General features: G+C 40.9%; 1 protein-coding gene across 4 annotated transcripts in view; it reads left to right on the top strand.

Moving 5' to 3' along the window:
- The window catches only part of WASHC2A (WASH complex subunit 2A), a 52073-nt gene that overhangs the window by 9309 nt on the left and 19785 nt on the right, over positions 1 to 22979 (top strand). For 2 of the 4 annotated variants that reach the window (XM_026481552.4, XM_026481554.4), the window contains exons 6-20: positions 1423 to 1516; positions 2285 to 2343; positions 3546 to 3593; positions 6014 to 6124; positions 6666 to 6753; positions 7285 to 7356; positions 8086 to 8204; positions 8666 to 8723; positions 9947 to 10006; positions 10398 to 10589; positions 12755 to 12882; positions 14377 to 14463; positions 17230 to 17331; positions 19260 to 19391; positions 21886 to 22049. In XM_026481552.4, the coding sequence (XP_026337337.2) occupies positions 1423 to 1516; positions 2285 to 2343; positions 3546 to 3593; positions 6014 to 6124; positions 6666 to 6753; positions 7285 to 7356; positions 8086 to 8204; positions 8666 to 8723; positions 9947 to 10006; positions 10398 to 10589; positions 12755 to 12882; positions 14377 to 14463; positions 17230 to 17331; positions 19260 to 19391; positions 21886 to 22049 (1514 nt within the window). The remainder of the gene's footprint in view (positions 1 to 1422; positions 1517 to 2284; positions 2344 to 3545; positions 3594 to 6013; positions 6125 to 6665; positions 6754 to 7284; positions 7357 to 8085; positions 8205 to 8665; positions 8724 to 9946; positions 10007 to 10397; positions 10590 to 12754; positions 12883 to 14376; positions 14464 to 17229; positions 17332 to 19259; positions 19392 to 21885; positions 22050 to 22979) is intronic. The other 2 variants (XM_026481553.4, XM_048218999.2) reach the window with 1 other exon arrangement.

Genomic DNA, 22979 nt, shown 5'->3' with positions numbered 1-22979 from the left:
GGCAAGTGTGTTGCCTGGGCCACACTTGTTAGTTCCAAGTCCTACACCACTTCTCCTCTACTGGAGGACACGGGAATGCCTTCTAAGTCACGGTTAGCCCAATTAGTACTTCCTTTGTTTGCATTGAATTGGTTGCTCTTGCTTTTTTTTTTTTATATATAGTTTATTTATTTAATGTAATCTCCACACCCAACGTGGGGCTCAGACATACGACCTCGAGATCAGGAGTTGCTCTCACACTCTACCGACTGAGCCAGCCAGGCGCCCCAGTTGCTGTGGTGTCTTCAACCTTTACATTAACTTTCCCAAATTCTCTGTTGTTGTGTTAAGCATCAGAATTGTTTCCTCCTGCACCCCCAGGGTATTTCCAATACAGAAGAGAGATGGTGGCCAAATGCCCTACTTTGTAAAGGATAAATCCGTTTTTTTTGGGGGGGCGGGGAGATGGGAGGTTGTCCTGGGATAGAGTGCTTTCTTGAACTTAAATTTTTAATACATGTGTGTTGGGTGGAACTTAGAAGTAGAGGATGGAAATGGAAGGAGGTCCAACAGGTTTTCTCTTATATATAGTGTCCTTCATTTCATTCTGTTGTTTTATAATCTGGTCTTATTTTACCAACTTCATTTTTCTAAATTATACAGTGGGTGCTGCTGAGGGATATTATTCTTTCCTTCTTTGGGTCGTTTTTTTTCCAAGACAGGTTCTCATCAGTCTTTTGGATGTGCCTTTAGTTCATTATGTTGACTCTAGATACTTGTATAGTTGCCATCTGTTTCTTCTTGCCTAGCCCATGCATTATGTGCTCTGTTCAGCCTTCTCTTTGCTCCACTGCAGTGTGAAGGAATCCCCCTGTTGGTCCCCACCTGCTCCCACTCCCAAACCTGGACACACCCACTCATTTGGGTTATTTACTCAGTGTGCTTCTTTCCAAATTTAGGACTGTTGATGATTCTCAAGATCGATTGGTTGAGTGGTTGATTTTTGCTCACCAGCAGGGCATTTTAGGGGAGGAAGGCAGGGCTAGGACTCATCAGAGCTGGCCAGAACTTCCAGTTTCTTTCCTTGGTCCTCCTTTTGACCATGTTACTGTGAAGTTTTGACACTTATTTGATTACTGCTGGTAAACTTTGTGTGTGCCTTTCCATTTTGAGTATAACTAGGCACTTGAGAAGGGAGATTCTGTGTGATTTAGCTTCTTTTTGCTATTTTTTACCTAAGGATTTGACTTTTTTAAAAAGTCAGTGATTTTATTTTATTTATTTATTTATTTATTTTTTGTACTTTGAATCCCTCTGAGTTTCTTATTCTTTACTCTCATTATGTAACTTGTTTGGGGTAGTCAGATGGAACAAGATGTCAAGTGGGAAACATATTTTTCATCCTGAGTATTTTTAATGGCTGTTATCTTTCATTCTTTACAGGATCTATACATCGATCGTCCTCTACCTTATTTAATTGGGTCAAAGCTCTTCATGGAGCAGGAAGATGTAGGTCTCGGAGAGCTGTCTAGTGAAGGTATTCTTTTGTGCCAAATATTTTTGTTACTTTTAACATTTATATCTTTTTATTTTAAAATAATTTCAGACTTTACCTTAATGTTATCAGAACAGTACAAAGAACTCTTCTATACCCTTCACTCAGGTTTACCAGTTGTTAACTTTCCATCACATTTGTTTGATTTTTCTCTCTCTATACATAACATTTTTTTCTGAATCTATTTGAGAGCGGCAGACATCTTGCCCTGTTACTCCAGAATATTTCTGTGTATGTTTTCTAAGACCAAGGACAGTCTCAAATGTAGCTACAGTATATTATCGAAGTCAGGAAATTTTCCTGGACATAATTCTGTTAGCTCATCCTCAGTCATATTTCAGATTTTGCCAGTTACCCCAGTTACGTTCTTTACAGGCTCTTTTCCCCTTTGGTCTAGGCTCCAGTTCGGGATCACTCACTGCATTTAGTTGTCAAATCTCTGGTCTTCTTTTAGTCTGATATAATTTCTCAGCCTTTGCTTTTTACAGCTCTGACATTTTTGAAGAGTACAGGCCAGTTTTTCCCCTTGGTAATTAACTTTTTTTGTAGTTAGTAAGTATCTTGTGGGGAGATCCTTTAAGGCTATGTAAATGTTTTATTCCTCACCACTTTTAGTTCCAGTTAATGTGGATAGATACTTTTATCAAAATCTCTGTGATGTTGATGTACGGTGGTTTGTGATTTTGAGAAGGAACTAAGGATGTTTTATGACGAATATTGGCGATAATGCTTTATCTTTCTTCTAACCAGAGGGGTCCGTAGGCAGCGATCGTGGCAGTATTGCAGACAGTGAAGAGAATGAAGAAGAGGTAAGGGCTTGTTTGGTGTCTCCAGGTCATGGAGGGTGGGAACCTTAGGGAGTATTTAGCAGGCTAAATAAATATTTGTGAATTAGCAATCTCTTTTCACAAATTTTTTAACAGTGATAGTAGCCATAGTCTGAGGTTTTTTCCCCTGGGATTGAGTTTCCTTTTTGTCTTGTGTACAAAAGGAAAACTGCTTTAATCCCTGTACCGTTCCCCTCCCCGCCACCTCCCCACCAAGTCCTCTTCTTACCAATGTATTTCGGGGCGGGGGGCAGCTTAGATATTTTGGTAGAATCTGCCTGCAATGCAGTCTTTGAGTACATTCTATCTTGGAATAATTTTAGGGAAAAAGTCCATATTTAAAACTTTTTTATACTATAAAACCCAGACCAGAAGAATGCTTGAAGCATTCACTTACATTTTCACTTTGCTGCTGGCTCTGGTATCTTCATACCTACACAGCGTGATCTGACTCCCTGCTCCAGGCTTTGGGGTCTGGGGACCTTGATCGTTGTTGTATCTGGGGTTGTTCCTTGAGACAGAATGTTTGTTACTGATACGTGAAGGATGGTTCTTGAGTGTGGATTCCTAAAAGGAGACAATGTTGTATGTATGCTCCTCTCTTCTCCTCCTCCCCTCTTTCCACAGTCCGCCTCCCTTGCCCTCCTTCCGCTGGCCCTCCAAACAAAGCACCTAACAGCAGGAAATAAGCTTTTCCTAAATAATCTCGCTGTAACTGATGATCATTAGCTGAATCCTGTGCTTTTAGCATTCGATGCAACTCTTCACTTAATTGCTGGTAGGAAACACTGATGTTCCCGCTCTCGGGCCTGATGTAGTAGTTATCTTAGAGGGAATATAGAGAGTGGAGTCTGAAATGTAAAATGACACAAACCAACTTGTGATAATTTAATTAAATTGCAACTGTTACTTTAAATTCAAAGGTTAGCAATGATAGTGCAGATAGGTATGAGCACATTATTAGAGATGTTGAAATTAACCGCAAAAATTACTTGTTAGCCTGAGCAATTCTTGGTGATACTGCCAGCTGTCCACTTTATGTGCACCTTGACACTCCAGGTAACCAGTAAGCAGTACAAAGAGACTGAGTATAGACGTGCCCCAGAGACTTAGACCTGAAATCATTTCTGTGCTTGTGAGTAAATCCTGTATTAACAACAAAGCCTTTTTTTTTTCCCTTAAAGGAGTCAGATGAAGATTTTGCTAATCATAGTGACAATGATCAAAACCAGGTGAGTCTCATGTACTAAAGTGACTTTGCTTTAAAATTTTAACTGAAGCATAGCATATATACTAAATATATGCTGAGATTACTTTTGAGGAGAGCTGGATGGGGGGATGGGTGAAATGGGTGAAGGGGATTGTACGAGTAACATATAGAGTTGTTGAATCACTATTTTGTACACCTGAACTAATATAACACTATGTGTTAATTATATTGGAATTAAAACAATAAAAAATTAAATAAAAAATTACTTAGAATGACTTCTGGGAAAGTAAGGATTTATTCCTTATTTTTACAGGCAATTTTCCATCAAGCATTTCATGTTTTCAAGTTAACTACTGCCTTGTGGTTTGTTTTTTTTTTGTTTTGTTTTGCTTTATATTTTATCCTCGTTTTTCTTAGAAAACAAAGAAGTGAAAAACAAAATTGGGAAACAGAGCCTCTAAAAGAAGGCCCAGTTATTCAAGCTGAACTATTTCACATGAATCCCCCTCCCCTATTTTAAAATTTGAAACAATGTAGCAGTAAGGTTAAGGAACACTCAAAAGGTACAAATCTAATCCTACTGTCTTAGCACTGCAGTCTTAATTTTTATATGCCTTTCTAAGGATGTAGTCTTTTCCTGATATGCATAGTATATTTTCTGCTCTTTTATGTTTACATATTTAAGTATTTTCTTAAATTTTGAATCATTCGTAATTTGCTTTGTGAACTCTGTATTTTAAGCATGGTAATACATGGTTATGTTAACATATTTAAGTATTTTCTTAAATTTTGAATCATTCGTAATTTGCTTTGTGAACTCTGTATTTTAAGCATGGTAATTTTAAGCTACTTTCGTAGCTTCTAAATTTATATGGGAATTAGTTTATTTCCAGGATTTTATTTTTGAGATAATGCTTCATTTAGTATTCCCATACACAAAAATCCTTTGTTTATGTGAACTGTTTCCTTAGGAATGAGATGGTGTAGAATTAGAGTAAAGGCTCTTGATATTATTGTCTCATTACAGATCATGCATAATGATTTTCCTATAATCTCATCCCTGGGATTATGATTTTTGCTACCATAATATACATACAGTGATATACTGAGATAGTCCCAATTTAAAAAAAATTTTTTTTTAATTTTTAAAAATTTTTATTATGCTATGTTAGTCACCATACAGTACATCCTTAGTCTTTGATATAATGTTCCATGATTCATTGTTTGCGTATAACACCCAGTGCTCCATGCAATATGTACCCTCCTTAAAACCCATCACTGGCCTACCCCAATCCCCCACCTCCCTCCCCCCTGAAGCCCTCAGTTTGTTTCCCAGGGTTGATAGTCTCTCGTGGTTCATTCCCCCTTCTGTTTACCCCCCCTTCATTCTTCCCTTCCTTCTACCGATCTCCCTACTATTTCTTATGTTCCATAAATGAGTGAAACCGTATAATTGTCTTTTCTCTGCTTGACTTATTTCACTTAGCATAATCTCCTCCAGTCCCGTCCATGTTGAGATAGTCCCAATTTGCATTTCAGTTTCCTAACTGGGAAACTTTTTTCACAAAAATTTTCAACTACCAAATAAAGGATTTCATACTTTTTGGTTGATACTTTTATTTTCCCGGTTGTATTCACAGAGGTGATTTAATAATCGGTCTTTAGAGGATATTTATTTCTGTGAACTTACCATTAAGATTGATAAAGTCAGACTTTTAAATAATACAATACAGTGATTAAAAGCATTGGCCTAACCATTTATTTGTATTGTTAAAGATAGACTGGTTTTGTGTGGCCCAGCGAGCCTCAGGGTTGTAAGGATTAAAGTAACTTATAAAGTGCTTTTAGCATAGTACCTCGCACAGTTTATACAAATGATACCTACCAGTGGCTGCTTTTATAAAAATTAGAACTTCACAGATAAAGCTTAGTTTGAGCCCTCCAGTCCTCATTATCCCACACATTAACTGGTGTGATCTGGGAGTGTAAGTGCTTTTCTTTGCTTTTTCAAATATATCCGTGTCCCTAGAAATGGGGTGGGTGTTTGGGTGGGGGGCAGGGTATCATGCTCAGTTTCTCATTCAACATTTGTTCCACTTGATGCCTTGGATGCCTCTGCAGTTCTTACAGCTTATTCCTTTTAATTACTAGTATTCTTCTCGAGATGAGACAATGCTTATTTAGTTTATCATTTCTCCAGTGATGGATGTCTTACATATTTCAGTGTTTATTATTCTGCGTATAGTATTTGCACTGAAAATAAATCTTGTATGTTCTTTGTTCTAGCACATTTATTGCTTTGGGACTTTCGCTGCTTTCACCATCATCATCCCCCTTGTTTGACAGGCTGTCACCGTTTTGCCTATAGGCTAAGTGGCAGTATCTCTTTTTCAGCTTGATGACCTTATCTCCTAGTTCTAATCTCAAGGTTTATACTCTTAGCACATTGCGCAAATGAGTGATGAAGAAGAGGATGATGATGGCTGTGACATTTTCGCTGACTCTGAGAAGGAGGAGGAAGATATTGAGGACATTGAAGAAAATACTAGACCTGTAAGAAAGACTACAGTTAATGCTCTTGACAAGGTTTTAGAAATGGCGCTGAGGACTCATTACTTTTATTGTCATTTATGTTTGTAACTGTCTCATTCTGCGTTATATTGGTACATTTATACTTTTGAAAGTAATGGTTGAGCATCACTAGTTGCCTCACAAGGACCACTTTCTCTTCCAACTGTTACAGTTTTACAAGTTAGATCATTCAAGTCTATTCAGTTCCAGAGTTTTAAGACCCTAATACTCCTTTCCTTTTCCCACCCTCAGTTCCTCATGGTACTTTTCTTATCTGGCTCTTCCAGGATTAAAGTAAAGTATTTAAACAAAATAAGCAAATACGGAGCATCTCCCTATGAAGGGAGTCGTGTTTCTCAAGTGATTTGTATAGGGTGCATATGTTTAAATTCATTTAGTTAAATTTTTAATCAGTTCAATCCCTTTGCCTTTGTTTACATAATTTTGTTAGGTATCAAAAGTAAACTGTACTAGTTTGTGGGTTCCCAAAAAAAGTAAAACTTCTGATCTTTTCTGCCTGTAGAAAAAAAGTAGACCTACGTCGTTTGCCGATGAGCTGGCAGCTCGAATCAAAGGGGAGGCCACAAGCCAGGTGGAAGAGGAGCGAACAAGTATGTCATTGAGATGAGTTTACGGGGTTGGGGGGGAAGTGCAGGACCCTCTGCTGGGCTTCACTGGGAGCATGTTTTCCTGTTTAATTTTACTGAGGCATGAGAGGCCTGTTCTTTTTTTGGTTTATTGACTCTTTGATAACTGAACATTGTGGGACCCCCAAGAAAAAGCACATGTACACATCTGTATAACATTTTATATGCAGTTTCAGGGGATTAATAGATACCCCAGACAATCACAGGCCCCAGATTAGAAATCTCTCAATTAGTATTTACTCTTTATATTTTGACTAAACACAAATGTATTACATCGTATATTCTAGTGACTGAACAGGATGGAATGATGTCAGAATAATTCTTTCAGCTTCAGTGAGGTACTGACTGAAGTCCTAAGGTAGAGCTGAGATGCAGAGTTGAATGTCTTGCTCTTAGCTTCGGAGCCACAAGGGTGACAGACATAAGTGTAAAAAGTTAGTCTATAAATACTAAGGGTAGACTGTGTATGGTTAAAACTGTGAAATACTCTTCAAGCCTTGTCCCCAGGAGAAGCAAAACCTCGGAAGACATTGAAGGAAAAGAAGGAAAGGACAACTCCCTCAGATGGTAAGCCTTTCCCCTCAATTCTGTTATCTTAGGAGGTCCTCGATTCAGGAATATCATTTTCGTAATTCCTAGAATTCCACTTTAAATGCCGACAAACGGGGTCTGTCTCTATTCTCATTTCCAAAACATTTAAAAGTATGCTTTGGGATGCTGGGAGGAGAGTTGGGTGTGCAGCCACAAGGCTGTAAGGATTTGAATTAAAAAGTTTTATAGCGATCGTTAACTGTCCTTCTAGAATTTTCCTGGAGGAATAGAAACTAGGGATCTCTAGCATTTCTTTTCTATAAAGAATATATCAGAGCCTTTCATATTTAACAGTAACATCCATTACATTCCTCCTTGTGACTGTGTCAGTCTGCAGATCTTTGTTCAATCTGCCCTTCCTTCTCCCAGATTCTTGGCGGGATAGGTCTTAAAGGCAATTGAATCAGGTACTTGCTTCCAGAGAAACAAGTCTAGATGAAAGGGATCGCCTACAGAATTCACCTTGCTTCAGACATTTACAGAGTTAAGGGTGGGAACCCAGAGAGCCTTTTAAGGGGTTCGTTGGACGGTTAAGTGACTTGTGTGTGAAATTCCTCAGCCTGCTGGCCCTGAAGTACTCCTGTTACATATGGTTAGATAACTCCATGCCAGTCTTGGAGATGTTGTTAAAGGCTAACCCTGGAAGTTTGAGTTCCAAACCCATCTTTAACTCTCCCACCAAAACATTCCCTTTCTGCTTGTTAGATGAAGAGGACAACTTATTTGCACCCCCCAAGCTGACTGATGAAGATTTCTCCCCATTTGGCTCTCGAGGGGGCCTGTTCAGTGGAGGGAAGGGACTTTTCGATGATGACGATGAGGAGGTGAGTCCGTGGTAATGAGTGAAGCTCTCCCTAGTTGTGTCATGCGTCCACAATTAGTAGGGAAAAAATGGCTTCTTAGATTGCAGGTTGCTTCTGCTTTCTCATAGTTTGGGAGATTTTGAACTAAGAATCACAAAGTGAAAAAATACTGTATCCTGATGCCCTTTGTTAGGTGGAGAGTGGATGTGAGAGTGTTTATAGTGAATAATTTACTTGATCAGGTGGTCGTTCCTTGCCTTGTCTGTTTTCTTCTTCCATGTTTGTATTTAATTCCTGGATAGACCTAAACTATTTAAGGGTCTGATTTTGCCATAGTTTTCACTTTGGAACTAAATTTCTGGCAGAACAGTAAATATGTATCTTTAAACTTTACAAGGTACTTTTCTTTAGAAATCCTCAAATGCAGCTACATTTTCCTTTGCTTTTTTGAAATTTCGTGTTCTGTACTTTATCGCAACCAGGGTGACCTCTTCACAGAAGCCCCTCAGGATCGGGAAGCTCAACCCTCTGTTAGTGCCGGTAAGCTTGGATTGAGGCTGACTCTTCTTATTCGTGAACAGAATTCCAAAAACTGTTAATTTCTCAGTAGGACATGGGACCCCTGAAGTTATTCCCAAGCCTTGCTTCTTTGTTAGGCAGAAAGCGGTTTTGCTTGCCTTGGTTTAGTTAAGAGCAGCTCATTTTCACTAATTCATGTCTTGGAAAAGACAAAAGTACCATCTGTAAACCCACATCAGAGTTTTGTCTCTTTTTTAAAATTTTAAAAATTTTTTATTTTTTTTAAAACACTTTAAAATTTAAATTCAATTAATTAACATATAATACGTTATTGATTTCAGAGGTACAGGCCTGTGATTCATCAGTCTTATATAATACCCACTGCTCGTTATATCACATGCCCTCCTTTGTCTCTTTCTTAATAGAGAATTCATAAAAAGTCAAACAGGAAAAGCACTCTGTAGCAGTGTTGAGGATGTTTTAATTTAATCATGTTTGATTCAAAAAAGCACTTCCAGAGTTGTGCATATAAATTGGAGGTCAGTAATTCCATTGTCTGGTGTGCATCAGAATCATCTGTGGTGCACACATGAAAAAGAAAAAAAAAAACTTGACAAATTTTATTCCATTAGGTATGTGGTAGTTCTTGGGATTTGGGAATGAGTTAATTGAAGTGAGCAGTCTCCGTGGGCCGCCAGTCATCAGATTTTGGACTCGCTGTGATGCTGGCTGGCTGGATGTCCTGCCGTTCCTGCTCTCTACTTTCTGGCATCAGTGGATGCTAGTTTCCCTCCTTAACTGTTACTGTCTTGATTTTTGTTGTTGTTGATATTTCACATTTTTTGCTGTTCTCTTCTACCTGCTGGTTCTCCAGTTGGAATGCACAGAGCCCTAACTGTTACCGAGCCCTGCTTGCTCTGCCTCTGCCTTCTCTTCTGTGCTTGACCCCTTCCTTGGCCTCTCCAGCCCACCCCAGTGCTTGTTTGACCATACTCAAGGTGATCGTCCGTGGGAATCACAGCTTAGATTATATTAGTACCATGAAAAAAGTACGGCAGGTAGAAAGAAGACTGAGCTATAAGGCTAAGGAGTTTTAAAATGGTTGTTTTAGGAAAAAGTAGTTTTAAAAGGTCTCCAATTAGCGATGTATTGTGTTGTACACTCTTACTGTTTCAGTAAGGTGCATTTAACAAGAAAAGTCATCTTTTCTGAAGTGGTTATTTTTTTTTCTTTCTCATTTTTAGTGTCTTCATCCTCCAAACCTGGAAAGAAAATCCCAGCAGGAGCTGTTTCTGTATTTTTAGGTATCATGACTTAGGGTTTGTTTTTTAAAAACCAAACAAGTACTGTTTTGTAATTCTTTAAAATTGTCCTCTAAGTGCCGGCTGAAGAGTAGAAGGAGCTTCAGAGGGAAACAAGTAGCCTACAGGAAGAGCTCATTCATTGGTGTTAGCTCATATTCTTTTAGAAGTCAGTGGCCTTGGACTTCCTTGTGTTTTAGTGACCAGGTGATTGGCATCGTGGGATGTTCTGTAGCAATAAAGGATGGGGATTATTTGGTCCTGTTAATGTGTTTTGTGGATGAACTGAAAATGTTCTTGGTGGGTGGTCCTTTTTTTTTTTCCCTCTCTGTAAAGTCGGGAGACCCACCCACATTGGCTCACAACTGTGGCTGTCCTGTCCCTCCACCCACAGGGGACACTGATGTGTTTGGTGCCACCTCTGTTCCATCACTGAAGGAGCCCCAGAAGCCCAAGGAGCCCCAGAAGCCTGAGCAGCCCACTCCAGGGAAAAGCCCGTACCCTCCAGCACCTGCTGGCCTCTTTGATGATGATGATGACGACGATGACTTTTTTGCGGCATCCTGCAGCAAGCCTTCCAAAACAGGTACCTCTTCCAGCCTCTTTTTCCGGGAATTGAGCCAGGGAGAGAATGTTGACCTGAAAAGGACATGGAGCTTGTCAGGTTCTCTGTGTCTTCCAGTGACAGGATCCCTCCTCAAGCATTCCTATTATAGAGTGTCATCTTGGCTTCCGTAGTCATGGGGCCTTGGGGGCTCTGTTTTCTGAACCAATCTTTCCTGCTTTGGAAACTAATTACTAGGATTATCTGCCCTATGGAGAGCTAAAATCTGTTCCCCTGTAATACCTGCTGAAGATTTCTCGTTGTGACGTTTCTGGAGTTACAGAGGAAATTTTAATAACACTTCCTTCTGGCAGCTCTTAGTAAATTGTGTGAGCAGAATGCCACGTGTTAGCTGTTCAGTTCCCAGCTTCTCTTCTCTGTGCCAGAAAGCCCACATAACCTTGACCTTTCTTATATAGCAGGGTTTTCAGCCCCTTGCCTTTCTTCTCCCCTCAAATTTAAGCCCACACGTTCATGAAGTCACCCTTCTTAATTAGTCGTTTATGTGCAGATGACTGTCCTGGGACTCTTGTCAGAATGCAGATTCACATTCAGGGGGTGTGGGGTGGGACCTGTGATTCTTTTTTTTTTTTTTTTTTTAAGATTTTATTTATTTACTCAACAGAGATAGAGACAGCCAGCGAGAGAGGGAACACAAGCAGGGGGAGTGGGAGAGGAAGAAGCAGGCTCATAGCGGAGGAGCCCGATGTGGGGCTCGATCCCACAACGCCGGGATCACGCCCTGAGCCGAAGGCAGACTCTTAACCGCTGTGCCACCCAGGCGCCCCAAGGGACCTGTGATTCTGCATTTCTAACAGGCTCCCTGGGGGGCAGAGATTGCTGGTCTGGCCACTAAGTGTTGGTGGCTTTCTGGAAAAGAAGGATAGACTACTAGGTGCACACAGTTTCCAGCAACATGAGAAGAGGACTCCTTCTTCTAAAGACTAGATGGACCAGGATTCAGTGAGAAACACATTCTCTGGACTTAGCTCCTTTTCCAGTGGTAAATGTGAGAAGTAAGGATAGAAGCAGAAACCTGAGAGAATTCATCACCTAGTTATTTTAGAAAGCGTGCAAATGGATGCATGAAACACTCAGATCTAGGCCGACTAAAATGACAGTGCATAAAGGTGGTTGTGCGTCTCTTGGCCTGGAAGGACTCTCACCTAGTGGATATTGGTGGGAACTGATTTAGAATCACAAATAAGTTGGCAGCTGCTGCTCTCCTGGGTCATTCCCAAGTCAGTGTCCTCATTTCAGTGACACACACCCCATTCCGCACAGCAGGGCTCGTGGTAGTGAAAGGCTGGAAACTGCCCTGGTACTGACCAGTAGGATCAATCATGGTCTCTTGTTCAGTGGAATTTGGTTAAGTGTAACAAAAGATGAAGTCTGTGTACGTTGACATACGAAAGATTCTGTAGGTACATTAAGTGAAAAACATAAATCATAAGAAATATTATTAGAGTTATCATTTATCGCCTTATTTGTGCATTACCAAAATGAGTGCGTCAGTATAATCTTTGGGGGAATTAGATGTGCGTTTTAAACTGTTCCCGATGGCTGTCTTGTTTGGGTGGGCAGGTGAGGTTATGGGGGAGATTTCAATATTAGCTTTTCTGTGTCTTTGTAGTTTGACTTTCAATTTTTATTTATTTATTTCTTATTTTAAAAAAAGATTTTATTTTTAAGTAATCTCCACACCCAACATGGAGCTTGAACTCACAACCCCGAGATCAAGAGCCACATGCTCTACTGCTGACCCAGCGAGGCGCCCCAGTAGTTTGACTTTTTAAAAGGGGGAGCCAATCCCCACTTCTCAGATTCCTAGGGTGGTTTCTTCTTAAATGATCTTTCTTTCTTTAGGTCTCTATTTACCTTTGATGCCAGTCCAAGCGAGTCTAAGCTTAGGACTCTGCTGCTTGGATGAGTGTGTGAGCCAGGTGGTTAAACCACTGGTCCTGTGTTTCATTTGAGCTGCTCTTGTGTTCTTTGAAAAATTCCAACTTGATTCTGTTTCATAACTAATCAAAAAATAATATTCTTTTTCTATTTATTCCTTGGGAGGGAAGAATTTTTAATCTATGAATTTAGTGGTGGGAGTTTTGACTTGAGTATAATTTCCTGCTGTGGTATCTCTTCTAAAGACAAAGTTAAATCCACTGCCAATATCTTTGATGATGAGGAAGGAGATCTGTTCAAAGAAAAAGCAGCTGCTTTGCGAGAAGCCACTGTGAATCGGACAGATGAAAATAAAGCAAAGGCAGAGAAGAAGGTGAGCAGGAAGGAAACTTAATTTGTTAAGCCTCGTTAAGTGTTGATTTGGGGCATCTTGTCAGTTTGTCTGGAATCCAGAGGGAAGTGGTGTTTCTTTTCAGGTGTACAGTGAAGAACTTTAATCGTACAGCAAGGTGAAAAGAATGCAGCGAACACCCAAGTACCTACCACCTAGATTGAGCAGTTGTTGGACTTCGCCATGCTCAGTGTTTTTTTTACCTGCATCGATGATCTGTTCTTGAACCAGTTATCATGTTAAGTGGTACAAAGGAATGTTTTTCCAATTCTCTCATTTCTTCTACATTAGCTAACATTTTTCCAAACAGAACTGAAGAGCTTGCTTTCCCCTTTCTTTCCTGCTTTTTAAGTTAGCACTATAGGATTATGGGTTCTCTGTTCAACCTATTATAAACCATTAGCATCATTGTTCTTGTTTGTTTGTTTTAAATGAAGCTGTATCTGGCCAGCAGGATGCATCCCCATCAGCCTCTAAGCTCTTGCGGCTGCTGTCCCTTTCCTTGGTATCCTGCATAGCTTGAACTGTCCTCTTACTTTCTCTCTCTTTTTTTTAAGTTTATTTGTTTGTTTATTTGGAGATTATTTATCTCACAGAGAGAGCGTGTACACACATGTGCACGAGGGGGTGGAGCAGAGGGAGAGAGAGAATCTGAAGCGGACTCCCCCTAAGCATGGAGCCCGACACAGGGCTCGATCCCAGGACCCTGAGATCATGACCTGAGCCTAAATCAAGACTCGGATGCTTAACTGACTGAGCCAGTCAGGCACCCCTGTTTATTTATTTAGTAATCTCTGTGCTCGCTTTGGCAGCACATATACTAAAATTTATTTAGTAATCTCTGTACCCAGTGTGGGGCTCGAACTCATGACCCTGAGATCAAGAGTTGCATGCTCTTCGAGTTGAGCCAGCCAAGTGCCCTGATCATCCTCTTTCTGAAGCACCTCTGTGTGTCCTTTCTATGAAACCCTGACCTTCCCACTGCCGACCACCTGTGTCCCACCATTGAGAACCTGGCAGGCCCCTAGGGCTGGCTCGCCTTCCTCTGCTGGCTCTAACTGTGCACGTCCCATTTGTGTTCTGAATACCCTGATCCACCAGTGTGCCCTCTGGCTTAACTTGTTTTTCTCTTCTCAGGCGGTTCCCTCTGCCCGGAGTGCCCTTGCTTGTACCATCTCCTGTGTCCAGGCTTTTTGTCTGTCCTGAGAAATTTACGTAATCGAGGAACTATTTCTTTCTCCTTTCTTAACTTATACCAGTTTTTAAATTCTTTCTCATGATTCTTCTTTTGCATTAATTCTTTGTACACGTTTAAGGTCCGCGGCATCTTTATTTCCCTGGCACATGGCCTGCTGCCTTAATCCTAGCGGAGACTCAGTCTGTTTTCCAAATGAATGTTTGAATAAACCCTCATTTCCAGTTATCTTGGTTGTTAACCCTCAGTTTTTTGTTTTTGTTTTTTGTTTTCCAACAAAGGTTACCGTTCCATCCAGCAAAAATCCCAAGCTCTTGCCAGAAACAAAGACTCAAAAAGGTTTATTTTCAGATGAAGATGACTCTGAGGTACGGAATTCTGTTTCTGAGTTCTGGGAACTCGTCCTTGGATATGATAAAATATTTCTAAATCAGGATTTTTCAGTAGAGGTGTAAGACCTTCTATAAAATGCTTTCTTTGAAATTAATGTTTTGAGAACACATGGTGTTTAGAAAGCAGTATGTGTAGTAATACTTTTCACTGTTGGGTTTGAATCCAGTGCATCTCCTGGGAGAAAAATGCTGTCTTCAGGATGCTCAAATTTAAGGCTCTTTGTTGATCCACAATGCAGTGAGGTGCTTGTACCAGAACAGAAATCAACACACTGTTTCCTTTCTCAGTCTCACTGAATAATGGGCTTAGTGCCATATGGTATGTATCCTGGCATAACCTTGTATCTTCTGACCAGTAATGGTTTGTGTTCCGGGAGTGCTTGTAGACAACCTCGATCCTTGAGGGTTCCTGTCTGGAAGCATCTTTCTAGGGGAACAACACCCCTCTCAGAAGTGTCACTGCTCTGACTCCACAGGCTGAGGTCCCTTCGGAACCGATTTCAGGCTGGGCCTTTAGGGGGTCAGAGACCTGTCTGAGAATGTAATGGGCAGTCATAAATCCCCTTCACAGAAAAATATAGGGACATGGCAGAAATTTACATGTAATTTCAAGAAATTGTGAACTCTGGATTAAGCTTTTTTGGTTACTTTGCACTAACAGCCAGGATGGACGTACAACTCTTTGGAAGTGGAGTGACTGCCATTGATGTAAATAAAACCCGTGAGGCTTATATTTCATTGACGGCCAGTGTACAGAAGATAGGAATTAACCAAACTCCAGTTAAGCCAAACTCCCGACACATGAGCACGGCATGGTGGGGCCTCGCACTCTGGTCTCATCCTGCGCTCTCAGCTTCCGCATCCTCAAGCACACCTCCACTGACTCGTGCCTTCTGGGAGAGCTCTTCCCAGAGTCTGGATGCCTTGCTTCCTTACTTTCTTCAGTTTTTTTGAGGCTTCTCCTGACGATTCTTTGCATGCTTGCAAGCCTGCTAGCACTCGCCACACTGCACTCCTTGCCTTCTCTTCTGCTTGGTTGTTCTCCACGATATGTGTTGCCATGTGACATTTCATGTGTGCTTGTTCATTATCTCAGTCCCGACTAGAATAAGCTCCGTGAGGGCAGGACGTTTGTTTCCTCCTCGTACCTCTAACATTTAGGCCAATGCTTGGCACTTGATAAGCCAATGGTATTTGTCGACTACATGAAAAAACCAAATGTGAGCAATTTCAGTGACTTAAAAGGTGTTCCAGTTCCTTATTACTGTGAAATAAATCACTCCCGAACTTAGTGGCTTCAAACACCAGTAAGTTTTATTATCTCGTATGGTTCTAGAACTGGACTGGGTTCAGCCAGGCACTTGTCAGTTAGGGTCTCTCATGTGGTTCTCGTCTGAAGGTGGCTGGGCTGAGAATCTTCTCACTCCTATGGCTGGTAGCTGGGAGGAAAGACTCAAACAGCTGGGGCTCCAGGGGCACCCCTCTCTATCTCTATGTGGTCTCCTAGCGTGGCAACTGCAGGGAACATGGGTTCTTACGTGGTGGCACGGGGCTTCAGCGTGATATTCCCCAGAGAACTGTGCAGAGGCTATATTGCTTTTTGTAACCTAGCTTCGGAAGTCAGCATGGTCAGGGTAGTCATAGAGGCTCGCCAAGATTCCAGGGCAGGGATGCAAACTCTATTTTTTCATGGTAGGAGTGTATAAGAATCTGCAGGCAGGTTTCACAGTCACCACCAAAGGTTTTGTCCTGTGGCATTGTCCTAGATTGTTTTTATTGGATACTTTGGGGTGCTTAGGCAAGGAAAAGTGAAACGAAGAAATCTTTCCGTAAGTGAAATCTTGCCAATCTGTAAAAAATGCAGGAGAGGCATGGGAGCCTGTAGCTCCCCCCAGGTGGCCTCTTTACCTCAACAGACCTGTGGGACTCCACGGGGTCCAGGTGAATCTGCTGGGTTGAGAAGAGTGCTTCTCAGTTAATGAATTCATTAGGTCTGTGTTTGAGAGTAGGCGTTGATGCCATAATAAAAAGAAATTATCTGGAGAGGTCTCAGGAACTGTGTTCTTGTCCTACTTAATTGTCTGGCCCTTGGCTGTTGATGTTTCTGTCCTAAGGGAATAGGTGTCCTATTTTATGTTTCTAGTTCATGTAGCTCCGTTTGCATCATAGGCAGACACTGTTGCATTTCGAAAGTTTCTTCAGAGTCTACTAGATCTTTTGCAACCTCTCTTAGCTGTAGTTCAGGTAGAATATGAAACATTGTGAAATAAAATCCGAATTCGTATTTATTTGGAAGAAATAGTATCATACGTTTATAAGGGGAGAGAAGGGTGTTGGTAAATAAAACAGAGTCACAGATGCAGTAATTTGGGAATCTGGCCTCTGCTTCCATTATTGAATCTGTTTAATTGTTCCGATTCTTTGGACAAAAAAAGGAAGTCACCGTTACTTTTTTAGCATGATAAGAGATCGATTGGAACATGTCGTCCATGTGGGAGTTTACAAACCTCAGAGTTCCAGGGAGGCCACTGGAGTTCCACGTGGGCCTCTTCCTTCTCACACGCGGGGGGTTGTGGGACACCCACTGGGCAAACTGACACGTGTTCTCAGCCAGCTTCCCTCTCACAGGGAGACCTAGACTCACGCAGCCATCATGCTATGGTCTTCAGTGTTTTAGATTTAACTGACTCTTTAGAAGCTGATCTGTCTTGTTCACCAGGAACTTTAATCTTGATCCAACAGGATTTGTTTTCTTCTCAAAATGTGAGTAAGGCAAAGGATGCATCTCCCCTGCCTGGCAAACTCGCCACGTCGGTCTCGCTTTTTGATGATGAAGACGAAGAGGTAAACGGCGTTATTGCAGTGCAAGATAAATAAGTGTTTGCTGAGTAGAAAACCATTGCCGATGTCGCTTTAGAGTCGGAAGCTCATACAGTAGAACAAGGTGGTAGAGAGGCCGTCGAACTATCTGAGGCTCATGTAACAAAAAAATTTTTTTGTCTCTGACTCCTTCCTTGACTCCTAGCTGTACAGTGGGCAGGACGTGAGATGATTATTATTTTTAAAGATTTTATGTATCTGAGAGAAAGAGTGTGCGCATATGCACAAGTTGTGGGGGGGAAGGGGCAGAGGGAGAGGGAGAAGCAGACTCCCCGCTGAGTAGGGAGCCCGCCGTGGGGCTCGGTTCCAGGACCCCGGGATCATGACCTGAGCTGAGGACAGACGCTTAACTGACTGAGCCACCCAGGTGCTCCATGGACATTGGATTCTTGACCCAGCTCTTAGGGAAGGCTTTTTAGATATCATTCTTAAAATCTGCCTTTAAGAAATACTTTTCAGAGGATGGATCTTTGTTATACCTAATGACCTATGAGAATGTCTTGGATAAAGCACAAATAGAGGGGAGAAGACAGCTATGTCCTCACCTTGTTTTTCTTCCCTACCCTGGATAAGAGAGCAAAGTGGGGGAAGGAAATAAGAGGGAAGACAAACGAAACCTTCCCTCTTACGCAGTACTGTGCAGTGGCCAAGCTCATGGGTGTTGGCACCAGGCCCCTGCATTCACCTGCTAATCAGGGACCTTGGGCAAGTAACTTCCCAAATCTTACATGGCTTAATATGTGGAGTCATTGTGGTGGCTGAAACAACTCATGTACAGCTCTTGGTACTATACCTGGCACATAGTAAGTGCTTAGGAAATGTTCACTGTTGTCATGAGAAGCTCCATCGGGTGCCAGTTTATTTTTCTCATGGCCTTTCCTACCTTCCCACACTCTGCTTAAAGGCTCCCTTGATCAAATCTTTACATTTCAGGACTATTCACCTGCTGTAGTGTATTGTTAAGAGTGTTTTTCTGTCTGACTTGGGTTCAGGCCCTCTGATGATTTTATTTCCATTACCTTAATGAAAATACTTTAATAGATACTTTTGGAATGTTTGACAATACAAAAATCGACAAATGCTATTGAACCTATGAGAATCAGCTCTTTAGTAGGCCAGTGATTTTATTTAGTAAACTATTTCTTTTTCTTTTTTTTTTTTTTTTAAATATTTTAATTATTTATGTGACAGAGAGACAGTCAGCGAGAGAGGGAACACAGCAGGGGAGTGGGAGAGGAAGAAGCAGGCTCCCAGCGGAGGAGCCCGATGTGGGACTCGATCCCGGAACACCGGGATCACGCCCTGAGCCGAAGGCAGACGCTTAACAACTGAGCCACCCAGGCGCCCCTAGTAAACTATTTCTTATGTTTGTATCATCTCTTTAAAATTAACCAGAAACACAAGCCATGCCTTCTCTGGGTCCCAGGTGTGTGTCTTTTGTAGGTGAGAGATTGGAGAAAGCTCCCAGTTTCTCTCTGTTAATTCATGGCTCTGCTTTCTAATTCATAGAAAGGTGTGCAAGTTGTTGGCTGTCACACGGGCTGGACTGCTCTCACTGATGAGCATGGAGAGGCCACCCGCAGCAGGCCTGAGTGGGGCCAGGTTTCCTCCTATTTCTGTGACCTTGTCCTCCTCCTGCTCCCTCCTGAGTGTTTTGCGTTTGAATTCCATGTGGTCTGTTTCCCTTCTGTCGATGGAGAATACAGTTAGAGAAGATTATAGACCGTTTTAGGGTTATATGTAAGAGAGAAGTGGGATTTACTGGCATTCCCTTAAGGTGTTATATATATTCTGTACTTGACTTATTCTCTAACAAGTTGAATGGAAGATTGTCCTGTTTTTTGTTTTATGTGTATGAAGTTGTCATACTCTTCTGCCATTTGTTTTTCCAGGATAATCTTTTTGGGGCAACAGCTGCTAAGAAGCAGTCATCATCACTTTTAACTCAGAGCCAAGAAAAAGCAAAACCGACTGAGCCCTCCAGAAAAAAAGCATCTGCCTTGTTGTTCAGCAGTGATGAGGAGGTGGGTTGAAAGTTTCTCCTGGAGAAGAGCAGGAGGTTGTTTGATGGAATTTAAGAGTTACGGCTATCCTAAACATTTTTCTTCTAACCTGTTTTATATGCAGTGAAGTTAGTCACCAAAGACCATGTTCACAAAACTGTCTCTTTTTTTTCTTGAAGAAAAATATTTAGTATAGTATATTAACTTAAAGATTAATGTTTTCAGAACAGTTGAGAATAAAATAAATATGCCCCTCAAATTATAATATATGCCAATTCAAATGAGTTAGGACTATTTTATATTGTTAAATGATCATTATGTTTCATTAATCAAGAACTGTAGCCAGACATGGTAGGAATATCCTATGCAAGTTTAACTCCTTTTTTGTGAGTCTTAACAATATTTTTATCTGCTCTCTAGATACAAATTAGCAAAGCCAGTAGTGAATATGGTTTAGCTGCTGATTTAGGTGTATAGAAAAAGACCTTAAATATAATATTACAAACCCTGAGCATTAAAAATCTTCCTGCATTACAATAATTGCTTTTCTTTATTTTAACACTGAGGCAAGTTATGAGGGTATGATGTGGATGGAGAAATTATAGGCATATTAATGTTTTTTTATTAGAAGCAACTTATAACGATACAACATAATTTGCTTTTTCTACTCAAACATACAAATTTATGATGGATTTTCCACTTTTTTCTTTTTAGTATTGCTAGTGGTTGTTCTCCCTGTAGTAATGGCCAACTATCTGTTGAATTTTTCCTACATAGTATTATAGTGGTTCAGGGAAAATAAAAATACAATTGACTTTTGAAGAATGTGGGGATTAGGGTTACTGACCTCCTCTGAAGTTGAAAATTGACATAAAACTTTGGTCTCTCCAAAAACTTAACTACTAATAGCCTGCTGTTGACCAGAAGCCTTACTGATGATATAAATCGTTGGTTAACACATATTTTATATGTTATATGTACACATGTATTATGCACTGTATTCCTACAATAAAGCAAGCTAGAGAAAAGACAATGTTGGGACGCCTGGGTGGCTCAGTTGGTTAAGCATGTGCCTTCAGCTCAAGTCATGATCCCAGGGTCCTGGGATCAAATCCCGCATCGGGCTCCTTGCTCAGTAGGGACCGTGCCTTCTCCCTCTGCCCGCTGTTCCCCCTGCTTGTGTGCTCTCTCTGACAAATAAATAAATAAAATCTTTAAAAAAAAAAAAAAGTTGAGATCATAAGGAAGGGAAAATACATTTACAGTACTATACATATATTTATTGAAAAAAATCCACATGCAGTTCAAATCCATGTTGTTCAAGGGTCAATCGTATTAGCTAAAGCTGGGAACAACAGTACTTGCTGAGTAAAGATAACCAGGATTCTAGAAGAGTGGCTCTCAACCTTGGCTACCCATTGGAATTACCTGGAGAACTTTAAAAGAGTACTTTTACTTAATTCCACTACTGTAGATTCTGAATTAAGTGGTTTGGTATATGGCCTGTCACTGGAATTTTCTAAAGCTCTCTTGGCAGAGCCTCACTACACTAGAGGAACACTTCTCAAACCATGACATGTCAAGAAATCGCCTGGGCATCCTGTTATGAATGTAGGGTCTAATTTAGAAAGTCTGAGCTGGAACCAGAATTCTGTATAACATATGCTGCTGCTTGTGGACCCCACTTTGCTTTGCGAAACTCTATAGAGAACAAAGGACCACTTAAGGAAGTGTTCGAGAGTTCCTGTGTTTGAAGAGCATAGCCAGGTGGGATTCCCTTAATGCTTTCTAAAGGTCAGATTCAGACTTCTGTGGTGTAAGGGTCATTAGCAGCTTTTTTTTTTTTTTTTTAAGATTTTATTTATTTATTTGACAGAGAGAGCAAGCAAGCACAAGCAGGGGGAGTGGCAGAGGCAGAGGGAGAAGCAGGCTCCCTGCTCAGCAGGCAGCCCAACACAGGGCTAGATTCCAGGACCCTGGGATCATGACCCGAGCCCAAAGGCAGATGCTTAACCAGCTGAGCCACCCAGACACCCCACTAGCAGCTTTCATTGTGTCTTGTTTAGATGTGCATTGCATGGGCTTTTCATATATTTTTTTTCATATATTTTTTATATTTTGCCTGCTTTAGGATCTTTAAAGTATCATTTTCCTCCAAAGTTGAGTGTTCTTGATTTTTTAAACATTCCTCTTTTTTCTCATCCCCCTCTAATACATAAGTTTGAATCTCCTAAGGCAGACAGTTTCCGCTCTCCTAACCCAGAACAGAACCACAGAGGGGAGAAGCATAATATGGTGATGGAGGAGGGCATATGGTCTGTGAGGTCATAGAACCCAGCTGTCTAAATTTGAGTTCAAAGAGAAGTCCCAGACATGAACTTCCTTCAAGAGTGATGCACTTAGTTTAATACTTAGTTTAAATGCAATTTAGTTTAATGAATATAAGTTTCATTTTACTTCCAGGTTCCTTAGTCTGAATTGCCCCAGGATTTTAATATATATTTTCTGTTTTAAGGACCAGTGGAATATTACCGATTCACAGACGAACTCAGCATCTGACAACAGGTCAAAACTTAGGAATTCTGGCACCACTCAGGAGCAGGAGGCCAAGGCTGTGAAGAAGACCAGCCTCTTTGAGGAGGATGATGAAGATGATCTGTTCGCTGTTGCTAAGGACAGGTGAGATAGTCATTGTCAGAAAGCATTGAACCAGTGTCTGTGGTAATAAGTAAAGGTATTTGATTCACAAGATGTCAGTGTCTTGGGGTGATGGTGATATTCATTACTTAGTAGTCATACAAGGGAGAACATCTTTGATTTTCACTTGTAAGATATTTTTCCCCCTCAAAATGACTTAATTTCACTCGTAGGTAGATGCTCAAGAGAAATAAAAATGTGTCCACCCAAAAGCTTGTATGTGAATGTTTGTCGTAGCATTATCCATAGTAGCCGAAAAGTGGAAACAAGCCAAACATGCTATCAACCGATGACAGGATAAAGAGAGTGTGTTCTGTCCATACAGTGGACTCTTAACTCAGCAATAGGAAGGAATAAAGTATTGATACAGGTTCCAGCATGGGTGAACCTTAAATACTGGGTTAATTGAAGGAAACCAGTTACAGAGGACTACATGTGTGGTTCCATTTATATATATTATTATATACAGATTCCAGAACAGATTGATCTATAGAAACAGGAAGTAAATTAGTGTTTGCCTGGGGTTGAGAGGCAAGGAGAGTTGGGAGTGACTGTTAACAGGCATGGGGTTTCATTCTGTGTTGATGGAAATATCGTGAAGTCGGATTGTGGTGATAGGTACACGACTCTATAGTAAAGACCAGTGAATTGCATATGATTTTGTAAAAGCATAAATTTTATGGTATGTAAATTAGATCTCAAAACCGTTCTAAAAAAAGAATGAAGTGCTGTGACTCTGACCAAGTTGTGCAGTACTGCCTCATGAGCAGGGCGCTCACACGTCCTGGCTTGCCTGTCATTCCAGCATGACTATTATTAATTTCCCTGTCACTCTCAGAAATGTCCTGGTTTAGACCATAGGCTCTGGTTGTCTTCATGTTTGCTGATGTCTGTACCTTTCAAATAAATCAA

Source organism: Ursus arctos, unplaced genomic scaffold, assembly GCF_023065955.2.
Source record: "Ursus arctos isolate Adak ecotype North America unplaced genomic scaffold, UrsArc2.0 scaffold_7, whole genome shotgun sequence".
NCBI lineage: Eukaryota > Metazoa > Chordata > Mammalia > Carnivora > Ursidae > Ursus > Ursus arctos.
This window is presented reverse-complemented; position numbering and strand designations above follow the sequence as displayed.